The sequence below is a fragment of the Pipistrellus hanaki genome (assembly GCF_964339955.1).
Source record: "Pipistrellus hanaki genome assembly, chromosome: 11".
Classification (NCBI taxonomy): Eukaryota; Metazoa; Chordata; class Mammalia; order Chiroptera; family Vespertilionidae; genus Pipistrellus; species Pipistrellus hanaki.
In genome coordinates this window covers 69,114,717-69,127,513 of record NC_140513.1, presented here as the reverse complement: position 1 = coordinate 69,127,513, position 12,797 = coordinate 69,114,717, and the positions used below count along the sequence as shown (strand labels likewise).

Genomic DNA, 12,797 nt, shown 5'->3' with positions numbered 1-12,797 from the left:
ATGACAATAAGGTATCACCTCATACCTGTCAGAATGGCTACCATCAACAAATCAACAAATGACAAGTGCTGATGAGGATGGGGAGAAAAGGGAACCCTCATGTACTGCTGGTGGAAATGCAAATTGGTGCAACGACTGTAGGAAACAGTATGGAGATTTCTCAAAAAATTAAATATGGAATTGCCATTTGACCCATTGACCCCACTTCTAGGAATATATCCCAAGAAACCTGAAGCACCAATTATAAAGAATGTATGATCCCTATGTTCATAGCAGTTTACAATAGCTAAGATCTGGAAACAGCCCAAGTGCCCATCAGCAGACGAGTGGATAGAAAGCTGTGGTACATTTACACCAGGGAACACTATGCAGCAGTAAAAAGAAGAATCTCTTACCCTTTGAGACAGCTTGGAGGGACCTGGAGAGTATCATGCTAAGAGAAATGGGTCTGTCAGAGAAAGACATGTATCCCATAATCTCCCTCATATGTGGAATCTAATGAACAAAATAAAGTGAACAGAGTGGATCCAGAGACATGGAAGCAAGAGTGCAGAATCTCAGAGGGGGAGGGTGTCTGGGTGGGAGATAATCCACCGAAGAGCTTTGTGCATCTATGCATGGCCCATGGAGAGACAGTGGGGTGCTGACGGCCTGGGGAGGGGTGGGAGTGGGCTGGAGGGGGTCAATGGTGGAAAAGAGGAGACATGTAATACTTTCAACAATAAAGATTTAAACATATGTATGTATATGTAAACAATAAAATGGCAATCCTATATAATAAAAGGCTAATATGCAAACGGTCCCCTCGACTGGTTTGCCAACCACCTGTGGCCCCTCCCCCTCAGACCACCCAGCCTAATCAGCCCTAAGACAGGCCAGCTGGATCCCACCTGTGCATGAATTTGTGCACTGGGCCTCTAGTTCCAAATCACTGTGGATGGTGTTAGAAGGGTATGATATTTATAGGAATGATCATTTAATAAAGTTTATGTCTAGCCCTAGCCAAGTTGACTCAATGGAGAGAGCATCAGCCTGGGGACCGAAAGGTCCCAATTCGATTCCAGCACATGCCTGGTTAGCGAGCTCGAATCCCAGTAGGGGGTGTGCAAGAGGCAGCCAATCAATGATTCTCTCACATCATTGTTGTTTTTATCTCTCCCTCTCCCTTCCTCTCTGAAATCAGTAGTATATATATATATAATATAATTTCTTTTTAAATTTATGGGGGGGAACCAAGATGGCGGCCTAGGTAAGCGCCTACACTGCCACCTCGCACAACAATCTCAAAACAACTAAAAGACAGAACAGACATCATACAAAATCACAGGAAAGCTGGCGGAGTGGGAAATCTACAACTAGAAAGAAGGAGAGAGGCTCACGGATCAGAGCAACTGTAACTCCTCAGGTAGGGAAACATGCACGCAAGCAGAGAGGAAGGGTGACTGAGTGCCTAGCTGGTGGGAGGGGAAAGGAAGCCCCTGACTGCACTGAACCCCAGTTTCAACTGCACTGAACCCCAGCCCCGGCCAAAACCCCATGGGCCCAGGCTCATATGGATGGAATATGGACTGTAGAGAAAGGCACATGGAGATTCAGAGACTGGGAAACTTGGGGGAGCCAGGAGCTGTAGTGGGCAGGGTCTAGAGTCACTTGCGAGTGAGTGTGCATACAGAGGTTGTGTGCAGGCTTTCCCTAGCAGAAGGAATCAGAAGCTCCTAACTGCACTGAACTCCAATTCCAACTGCACTGAGCACTGAAACCCAGTTCCAGGCAAGCCCTGGAGCACTCATGTTCTTGCACAGGGAATCTGGACTTTAAAGCGGAAACTCAAGGGAGTGCGGAAGGAAGAGGTCTGAGGCATATGCACAAGGGCTGGACTGATGGGAAGCCAAGACTGGCAGCTCAGCTCTGAGACTCCAGCCCATCCAAGCTGAGCACAGAGGCTTTTGCAATTTTGCAAATCTGATCCTATAAGACTGTCTCCAATACAGAAGGTATCCCAGCATAGACACAGCTGATACTCCAATTGGCCTGGAGGCAAATTCCTCCCAGTGATACCAACAACAATCAAGACTTAACTACAACAAGGCTGTACACACAGTCCACAAAGGGGAGCACCAAGAGTGTCTACCTCAGGTAACTGGGGAGGCTGACCCACCGGGCCATATAGGACACCAAGCACACAAAGCTATCCTAGCAACTCTGGGATGCAGCAAAATGCCGAGACAAGGAAATAGATCTCAAACAAAAGAGGTGGAGGAGAACAAATGACTGGATATAGAGTTCAAAACCACTGTTATAAGGTTTTTCAAGAATTTCCTAGAAAAGGCTGATAAATTTAATGAGACAGTCATTGATGAAAAAGGACCAAGTAGAAATTAAACATACACTGACTGAAATAAAAAATATTATACAGAGACCCAACAGCAGACTAGAGAAACGCAAGAATCAAGTCAAAGATTTGAAATACAAAGAGACAAAGAACACTCCTCCTGAGAAGCAAGAAAAGAGAATTCAGAAAGTTGAAGATAGAGTAAGAAATCTCTGGGACAACTTCAAGCGTACCAACATCAGAATTATGGGGGTGCCAGAAGAAGAGAGAGAGCAAGATACTGAAAACCTATTTGAAGGAATAATGTCAGAAAACTTCCCCCACCTGGGGAAAGAAATAAACTTATAAATCCAGGAAGCACACAGAACCCCAAACAAAAGTAATCCAAAGAGGACCACACCAAGACACATCATAATTAAAATGCCAAGGGTAAAAGACAAAGAAAGAATCTTACATGCAGCAAGAGAAAAACAGTTAGTTACCTATAAGGGAGCACCCATATGATTGTCAGCTGATTTCTCAACAGGAACTGTGCAGGCCAGAAGGGATTGGCAAGAAATATTCAAAGTGATGAATAGCAAGAACCTACAACCAAGATTACTCTACCCAGCAAAGTTATCATTCAGAATAGAAGGGCAGATAAAGAGCTTCACAGATCAGAGAAAGCTAAAGGAGTTCATCACCACCAAACCAGTATTATATGAAATGTTGAAAGGTATTCTTGAAGAAGAAAAAAGTAAAGATAAAAATTATGATCAACAAATACATATCTATCAACAAGTGAATCTAAAAATCAAGATAATTAAAATTCTGAGGACCAGAATAAACTGTTGAATATAATAGAATCAGGGGCAAAGAAAAGGAGTAGATTGATAATTATCAGGGGGAAAGGGGTGTGGGGATGCAGGAAGAGACTGGACTAAAATCGTACATTTATGGATGGGGACAATGGGGCGGGGAGGTAAGGGCAGAGGGTGGGGCGGGAACTGGGTGGAAGGGAGCTATGGGGGGAAAAGGGAGAAACAATTGTAATAATCTGAGCAATAAAGATTTATTAAATTAAAAAATAAAAAATTAAAAATAAATTTATGTCTAATCACTGGGGAATAAACATAAAACTAATATAATATTGTCTGTCAACTATAATTGAAAAAATATAATAATTAATTTTAAAACTAAAATATCTTTGTTAATCATAATAGAATAAAATGAAATCAGTAGCCCTGGCTGGTGTGGATCAGTGGTTAGAGTGTTGGCTCACCACAGGGGCACAGGTTTGAGTCTCAGTCAAGGGCACATTTCTGTGTTGTAGTTCGATCCCCAGTTCCACTCGGGGCACATATGAGAGGCAACCAATCAATGTGGCTCTCTCACATTAATCTCTCTCTCTCTCTCTCTCTCTCTCTCTTTCTCTTTCTGTCTATCTTGCTCTCTTCCTTCTTTTCACTCTCTGTAAAATTATCCTCAAGTGAGGATTAACAAACAAACAAAAAGTCACTAAGGAAACTAGAAAACCCCTGAGGAAAGTGAGAGTAAGAGCACAGCATCCCACTTGTGTGGACGGCCGCTGAGCAACCAAGAGGGCAGTGCAGAACTGCAAGTGCACACGTGCAGAAGGAGAGGGATCAGCCAGCAGCCCATCCCACACCTCCAGAAGCTGGAAGAGCGAGAACTAAGCCAAAGCAGTCCAAAGAAGAAAACAGCAGAGACTAGAATATGAGGAAAACAGAATAGAAAAACTGAAACAAATCAACAAAAGTAAGAATTTTTTTAAGAATCAATTAAATTGACAAACCCTTAGTTAAATTAATTAAGAAGAAAAGAGAAGACTCAAATAACTAATATCAGAAATTGAAAGAGAAAACATGACCATTGATACCACCGAAATAAAAAAGACTATAGAGAATACTATGAATAATTGGATACCATAGAAGAAATGGAAAAATTCTTTGGAACACAAAACCTACCAAGACTGAATCACAAAGAAACTGAGAATCTGAACAGACCAGTAATGAGAAAAGAGATTGGATAAGCAATTAAAGACTTTCCAACAACAACAAAAAAACACCAATGGCTTCACTAGAGAATTAATAACACTGGAGAATCATCTATCTCAGATACTTCCAAAAAGTTGAGGAGACATTTCTAAGTTTATTCTGTGAGACAATACCTTATACCAAAGCCAGACACAAATGTTACAAGAAAACTACCGTATCCATCAATATCCCTAATGAACATTGATGCAAAAATCCTCAACAAAATATTAGCAAATTGAACTCAGTATCATATTAAAAGGATCAGCCTGGCCAATGTGGCTCAATGGTTGACCATCAACCCATGAACAGGAGGTCATGGTTCGAGTCCCAGTCAGGGAACATGCTCAGGTTGTGGGCTGGATCACCAGTGTGGGGCCTGCAGGAGGCAGCCGATTGATGATTCTCTCATTGTTGATGTTTCTATATCTCTTTTTCTCTCTCTTCCTCTCTGAAATCAGTAAAAAAAAAAAAAAAAAAAAAAAAAATGAAAAGTGAAAGGATCATATGCCATGAGCAAGTGGAATTTATTTCTGGAATACAAGAACGGTTCACTAGGTGAAAGTCAGTCAGTGTAATACAGAAGGAAGGGAAATTGGCACAGAAAAACCATTTGACAAGATGCAACATCCTTTTGTGACAAGATCAATTAACAAATTAGGACTAGAAGAAGAAACCTAATTGCACACAACACAGACCAATTTGACACGTATGCACACCTGGGCGGCCTCCCCAGGCCAGCCCCCCCTCGTCCCCCTGGTCCAGAGCCCTGGCCTGAGGGTTGGGCCGACGAGACACAAATCAAAATCCCGTGATGAAGAACATAGACCCGTTCCACGCCGTGGCAAAGTCACATGCCATCTTCATGTCACAGACACAAAGCCCTGCCCGGGAGCACCCGCACACAGCCAGGCCGGCCCTGCCCTCAGACACCCCTTCTCTAGGGGGGTGGCTGGCCCCCTCCCAGCGCGGCCTGGCTCGCAGGGTGTCTGTCCTCCGGCGGCCGCACCAGCAGCACCGCTTTCTGGGAGGAGCCCGGCTCCCTGCCGGACACAGCGGCTCCCAGGCCGCTGCTCTGTGCACCCCCTCCCATCCTGGTGGCCCGTGTGTGCGCACGTGTGTGTATGCGTGTGTGAGTGTGTGTGCGCGTGAGTGTGTGTGCGTGTGAGTGTGTATATGTGCGTGTGAATTGTGTGTGTGTATGTGCACGTGAGTGTGTGTGCATGTGCTTATGTGTGTGTGAGTGTGTGCATGTGTGTGAGTGTGCATGTTTGTGAGTGTGTGCGTGTGTGTGCGTGAGTGTGTGTGTGAGTGTGTGTGAGAGCGCGCGCGCGCGTGTGTGTGTGTGTGTGTGTGTGTGTGTGTGAATGTGTGCGCGCCTCCCGCAGGCGCTGCGAGGGCAGAAGCCCGGGCGGGCGGGGGTCCTGGCCGCTGAGCAGGCCGCCGGCTCGGCTCGGGGCAGGGCGGCTGGGTGCTCCCGCCCGTCCAGGGGCCTCTGCCATGTGGAGGCTGAGCAGGCCCCCACCTCCGGGCACCCACCTCCCGGCACCCACCTCTCGGCACCCAGAGGAGCGAGGCCGCCCCCCAGACCGGGCAGGAGGGCACCCACCTCGGCCCGGTCCGCTCGGGCCCCCTGGGGGCCGCGCTCCGGGGCGGGCTCCTGGCCGCCGGGGGCCACCTCGGGGTGCGGGGCCGGGAGCGCGGGGCCGCCCGGGCAGGAGAAGGGCCCGGCGGGCGCGCCAAGGGGCGGGCTGTCGATGCCGCTGTCCCGGTCCGGCTTGGCGGCAGGCTCCCCGGAGGGGCTCCTCGGGGCCGGGCCGGCGCGGAGGGCGGGCGCTGCGGGGACCCCTCCTGCGAGCTCCATCCTCGGGCCGGGCTCGGTGAGGGGCTGGCGGCGGCACCTGGAGGAGACAGGGTGGTCAGTGCCAGCAGGGCCGGGTGCCTCCGGGCGGCCTCGGGCGCTGGGCGATGGCAGACCGCAAAGTCTCTGCGGAGCCGGAGGAAGGAGGCGAGGGGCGGGGAGGGGGGGGGGGGTGCGGGAGAAACCCCGCAGGAGAGCACCTGCCGCTCAATGAAGCCAAGACAGACCAAGGCCAGGGCCCCGGGAGGAGCCGGGCGGGGGCGGGGGCGGGGGCAGGTCCCGAGGCCCGCAGGGAGGGGCAGGAGCCCCAGCAGCGTCCCCCGCGGGGGCAGCCCCGGCCAGCGGGACACTCAGGCCAGAGCTGAGCCGGCCCCTGGCCCCCGGGGGCGCCTGCCGGGGGCCGTGTTCCGGGAGAGTGCAGAGCTCACCCAGGGTGCGGGCCCTCTCTGCCCCTCTGACCACCCCTCACAGGGGGGGCACCTCGGGCGCAGACCTCCCCCGCAGCCGGGAGGGGCACACACCCTCTGGGCAGAGCGCAGGGGGGAGCGGGAGCCTGGCGGCCGGCTGGGGCGGGACAGAGCGAGGTCCTGGTGGTCCTGGTGCGGATCGGCGCGACCAGCTGATCAATGGGGAGCTGAGGGAGGCAGCCACGGCCTCGCTCTCTAAGGGCTGACTTCCCGGCTTCCCCAGGTCAAAGGGAGCACCGGCAGGGCAGGCCACCCCGGCCTCCCCCACAGCTCCGGGGCAGTGGGCCTTGGGAAGGGCACTCACATGTGGACTCCCACATGCACACCCCTCCACAGCACGCGTGTGTGCACATACACCGCCCAAGGGACCTTGTCCCAGGAGAGGCAACGGGTCCCAGGCAGACAGGACGGGAGCTGAGTGACATTTCACTCAGACGCAGAGGCAGGTCTGGTCCCTGCCTGTGGTCAGGGCTGCCCCAAGCTCATCCTCCTTATGTCAGAGCCTCTGCCCTTCCAATGCCACACAGTGGCCGCCAGAGCCCACCGGGAGGCGGGGAGCTGCAGCGAGGCGGCTGCGCCCGGCGGGGGCCACTTCTGCCCGTGGGCAGCGGGGCTGGCTCACAGCGGGCAGGCAGCCAGGCCCGCCTGGCCCTGGGACGCACGGAGCTCTGCCTCCGCTCTGACCGGGAAGGACCGGAGACCCAGGCCCGGGCGCCGGCGCAGCCTGGCAGCTTGAGGAGCCGCTGCGTCAGGGGGGGCAGGTTGTGGTCAGCCCTGCCTCTGCCCCTTCCCCGCCCCCGCCTCCTCCAGGAGCGGAACCAGGGACCTGGGCCTCTGCAACTCCCCGGCTGGGGACAAACCACTTCCTCTGCGCCCGCCCCACCCAGCCCCCCGCTGTCAGGCTCCGGAGGCTTGGAGTGGGGGTCAGGTGCAGGCAGCCGGTGCTGCGTGTGCCCGTTCTCTCCTGCAAGAACCGCGTCTGAGCGCCGGCCTGGCCCTGGCTCACCGCAGGCTGGCCCCCGGCCCCTCCCGGAGCTGGCTGCTCGCTGGCCTGCTGCCCGCTCCACGTCTCCATGTCTGCTCGCCGTGGTCCCCGGAGGCCTGGGCTCGCCCTCTTCCCAAGGCACCATCTAGACAGGGGCTGGCGCAGGCGATCAGAGCTGCAGGCTCCAGGCCGAGGGTGTTGGAGGGCCAGTCCCCAACTGTGTCTGGGCCCACCCGCCCCTCCCGGCTCGGCCTGGAAGAGTCCAGTAGCTGGCTGGAGTGGGGTCCCCCTCCACCAGTCGGCCGCCAGGCCCGGCCACTCCTGCGCTCAGGGTCATCTTTCCTGGGGACGGAGACACCGACCACCCAGCGCTGCCCCTGCTCTCCTCTCCAGGGACCCGCACACTTGCTCTGCACGGCAACCGACTGTCAACAAGCGCAGAGGCCCCGGGGAGACGACACAACCAGACACCGGTGCCTCCCGGGCGGGCCCAGTGCTGGTGGAGCTGGGAGTTGGTGGGTGGCTGAGACGGGACATTCCCAGAGCAGCAGAGTGACCATGAGGTGGAGGTCAGCCCCCAAGCCTGGCCAGACACAGCTTCCACTGTGGACACAGCTCATCAGGGGCCTCGCTGCCTCGAGGCGTGTCCCCCTCCTGATCCCAGTGCCCCCGGAAGCACCCTCAGGCCCCAAGCCCCACCACTCACCTGCCCGGCGGCTTCTCTGGCCTCGGGTGGGCGGAGCGCACTTCCTCTGTGCTTCCGGTGCGTCACAGGGACAGGGGTGCATTTCCGCACCGTCACACCCGGGCGGCCCAGAGGTGCAGGCCGGAGGCCCACCGCCCCCTCCGAGGCGTTTCCTAGCAAGGCCGCGGGCACTCGGGCCTGGAGCCCTCTTGGGCAGGAGCAGTGGGAGGGGCACAGAGGGGTGGGGAAAGGAGAGGCCCCTGAAAATGGGTTATTTCCAGGGCTGACACCAGCCCTCCAGCCAGACTCCCCGCCTGCCCCCACCGGGAGAGCGCCCTGACCTTCCGGAGAAGGTGGATGAGTACATAAGGACACGGTCCTGCGAGGCTGAGCTCACAGACTCCACTCCGACCAGTTTAATGGTGTTTCTTCATCCAGCCTTATCAGCTTTTTACAAAACAGTCATTTCCTGGGCATTGGCTTCCTCACTGTCACACAGGTCACGTGAGGTCCCCCGGGGACAGCGCCCAACACAGGGAACTGAGTGACAGCTGGTCTAAGGGCCCCCCAGGTTCCTTCACTTGCTGCCAACTCCCTGGGCCCCTGTCCCCCCACACCCTGAGTGAGGCTCACAGCAGCTGGGCCAGCCGGCTCCCTCCCTCAGTTCCTCCTGACATTTGAGGCTGTGTGCTGGGGGATACGGCCCGCTCCCCTCCGCAGACAGGGCACTGTGAGCGCACGCTCCCCTCCGTGCAGGTCAGTGAGAGCCCACCACCCCCAGCCCAGGTCTCAGTGGGACTCCGCCCAGGAACCCGCAGGACAGAGTGAGGACATGTCTGAAAGATGAGGCAGGGGACCAGAGAGCAGGACACAGGCCTTATCGGAGGAGAAGACCCTGCCGGGCCGCCTTCCGAGGAGAAAGAGCACATGTGCAGGAGTGAAGGCGCCTTTGAGGGCAGGAAAGGGAAGAGACTGGGCTTAGGGCACTAGGCACAAGCTGTTGGTGGTTTCATATAAGGCACATGATTAGGGACCTAGGGACTTAGGAATCAGGGGCTTAGGTTATTTGGCAGGTGCTGATGGGTGGTTCAGTGTACAGTCCATATGAGGTGCTTGGCTAGTTGCTCAGGAACGTTCGGACTGCAGGTGGAGTTTACGTCATTCTCTGTCCATCAGTTGGGGGAAGGGAGGCTCTATCAATGTCTGCCTGGCCCGCTGGCCGCCACCATCGCTGGGGACTCAGGCCAGCTCCTAACAGGTGGCAGAGGCGGTGGTCAAGTCTCAGAGGCCCGTGAGTCCACTTTCCAGAGCTTTCCACATGCACAGCCTGAGCCTCTTGGCCTGGTCACTCTGTAAAATGGAGAGAACGCAGGAGGCCGGCCCATGGGAAGCACAGCACCCAGCAAGGTCCCCATGAGCACCGCTGAGTCGGGGACCGGCAGCGGACCTGCTGATCAGAGCCTGCCTCAGAGGCCCTGGCCAGGCAGCACAGTTGGTTAGAGTGTCGTCCTGATAGGCCAAGGTCCCATCCCTGGTCAGGACAAACACTAGAATCAACCAAGGAAGGCATAAGTAAGCAGAACAACAAATAGATGTTTCTCTCTCTCCCTCCCTCTCTCTTTAAAATCAGTAACAATTTTAAAAAGTAAAATACTTTTTAAAATGGCCTAAGAAGGAAGATGTGAATGTTGGCAGCATGGAAGCAGGCCTGGTGTAATGACCTGAAAGGTGAGGGGTCTTGGCAGGTGACTACAGAAGGTGGAGTTAAGTGAGGGGTGTGGCTGGAAAGTAGAACTGGGCTCGAGATCCTCTCAGCCTGTGGGGTGTCTTCAGCAGGGAGGTGACGTTTTGCAAGAAGAACGTGCTTGTGGCAGGCACTTCCTGGTGACCCGAACCTGAGAAGCCATGCCCACCTCGAATAGTGCCTGGCCACTCTGTCAGCTTTGGGCTCCTCTCGAGATAGAAACTGGGCACCCTGTGTGATGGAGGTGGAGCCAGTTGGAACCTGCAGAAATGAGTGGTGACCTCTGAGACCAGGTCCTGCACCACATTGCAGCTTCAACCTTTCTCTCCTGAGTCATTCGCTCAGGGAACAAGCTGCCTTGTTGTGAGGAGAGACCTGTGTGGGGAAGAGGCCCCAGCCTGCACCCGCTGGCCATGAGGAAGTGAATCATGTGGAAGTGGATTCCTGGCCTCAGTCAAACCTTCAGATGAGCTCTCAGCCCTGACCAACATTAGACCCTAGCCTAAGGGAGACCTCAAATTAGAGCCACTCTGCACCCGAATTCCTGACCTGCCAAACTAACCAGTGATAAGAGTTTACTAAATCTTGGGTAATTTGTTATGCAGCGGTAGGTGATATAACATGGATATCAGAAAAAAGGAGTAAGGGGTGATGTAAGAAGTGTCCACAGGGAATTAATGGCCCACATTCCTATTTCTCTGTCTAATTATTTCACTACTGACTCACTGGTCCAAACTGGGTCCTCAACCCTGAAGGGTTTCCTGGTGACGATGGTGAAGGTCCCTTTATGATGTTCACTCTCAATAAGGCCTCCCTCCTGCTCTGCCCCCGCCAGCTTAACGCCAGGGGCAGGGCTGCTTTCTCCTCCCAGCCTGCTGCACGGAGGCAGCTCTGCTAGAGAGGGACCTCCAACAGGCGGCAGCGGCCTGGCCAGCCCCCTCCTGCAGGCCTGGGGGCCTGTGTGGGGCCAGAGCTGGAAGAGCAGGTGCACAGAGGCCCTTCCACCAGGGGCGCCACTTAGCACTTAGCACTGACCAGGGGGAGGGCCGGGGCCAGGCAAGAACCCTGGGAAGGAGAAGGCTGAGCCAGGAGGAGCCCACATCCTGAGGGGAGGCTCCTCCCAGCTCAGCCTGACAGAAGAGGATGTGGGAGAGGGAGAGAGAGGGAAACACCAGTGATAGAGAGGAATGTCTATCGGCTGCCTCCTGCACATCCCCTCCAGGGGATGGAGCCCAAAGCCCAGGCATGTGCCCTGAGCTGGAATGAAATGTGGCCTTTCCATGTATGGGATGACTCCCAGCCACTGAGCACCCTGCCAGGGCAATATTTGGGGCGTTCTTACGATAACAAAATTATTCAGTGTTTATCTGATCTAACTGGGCACCCTGCATTGTACTAAGCAACCCTAATTTCACCCAGTGACCAGGATTAGCCAGCCCATCTGAGCCAAATAGCCAGCGTGTGACAGCCACACCCAACCAGGTCACCCACACCCATTGTAGGTGCCCATTCCTTGGACATCAGTGCCCTTCCAACCTGCTCTACTCCACTCCGGCCACTCTGTCAGCTTTGGGCTCCTCTCAAGGTAGAAACTGTAATTTCGCTGAAACCGGTTTGGCTCAGTGGATAGAGCATCAGCCTGCGGACTGAAAGGTCCCGGGGTTCGATTCTGGTTAAGGGCATGTACCTTGGTTGTGGGCACATCTCCAGTAGGGGGTGTGCAAGAGGCAGCTGATCGATGATTCTCTCTCATCGATGTTTCCAACTCTCTATTCCTCTCTCTTCCTCTCTGTAAAAAAATCAATAAAATATATATTTTTTAAAGAAACTGTAATTTCTCTGCATCATTGGCTAAAACCAGAGAAACAGACACAGGGGACGCCTCAGCTGAACTCAGGTTCAAGCTCATGCAATGCTTTGACTGTGAGAAATGCTCACCTGTCTGAATTGAAATAACGGACTCAGAGCCAGGAGTGTGGTGAGAACTTGCTCTGGAGCAGGTGCTCCTCTCTGCAGGCTCCCGGCAGCGGGCACAGCCTACTTCCTCCAGGGTGCGAGTCCCTCTGGTGGGGTCGCCGAAGGAAGATCCAACCAGCATGTCCTTCAGTAATTGTGTGATGAGGTTGAAAAGGGGACATAGCCTTCTAGAGGGGTCCCTGTGGAAGGGAAGTCTCCTAATAAGAGGGGTCTTCCGTACTTGCGTTCACAGGGACTAAGAAAGGAGGTGCATGGGGGCTGCCCTGATGTGCAGAAGGCTAGCGGTAGGAGAGCAGGTTCAGGTCCTTTAGTTTTGTGAGTTAGTTTAGTTAGGTGAGACTGAATTAAGGACTTTGCCTTTTCTACCTCGCCTGAAGATTGGGCCGGTAGGGGATGTGAGTTCTGCTGGATGTTCAGAGTGGAGGAGACCTGTTGAGTTGTTTGATATGTGAAAGCTGGTCCATTATCTGATTGCAGTGAGGTGGGGAGGCCAGATGTGGGGATGAGGAGCTGAATAGGAGCGGGGTGACCTCGGAGGACTCTCAGACGCCGTGGAGTGCTTCTGCCCAGCCTGAGAAGGTGTCTGGAGGATTAAGAGATACTTGGTCCTTCTAACAGGGGACAAGTGAGTGCAGTTAATCTGCCAGTCTTGTCCAGGGACTTGGCCCCTTGCTGAGGAGTGGGGAGAGGAGGTCTACCCTGTGCTTGTGGAG

At 54.2% G+C, this 12,797-nt stretch overlaps 1 protein-coding gene across 4 annotated transcripts in view; it reads right to left on the bottom strand.

Annotated features, from left to right (window-relative positions):
* FGD3 (FYVE, RhoGEF and PH domain containing 3) overlaps positions 1–8,498 on the bottom strand; it is a 34,540-nt gene extending 26,042 nt beyond the window's left edge. For all 4 annotated transcript variants that reach the window (XM_084898280.1, XM_084898279.1, XM_084898282.1 and 1 more), the window contains exons 1-2: positions 8,385–8,498; positions 5,975–6,266 (exon numbers count right to left, since the gene is read on the bottom strand). In XM_084898280.1, coding sequence (XP_084754406.1) covers positions 5,975–6,229 — 255 coding nt within the window. In that variant the 5' untranslated portion in view covers positions 6,230–6,266; positions 8,385–8,498. The remainder of the gene's footprint in view (positions 1–5,974; positions 6,267–8,384) is intronic.
* Positions 8,499–12,797: the final 4,299 nt, after the last annotated feature.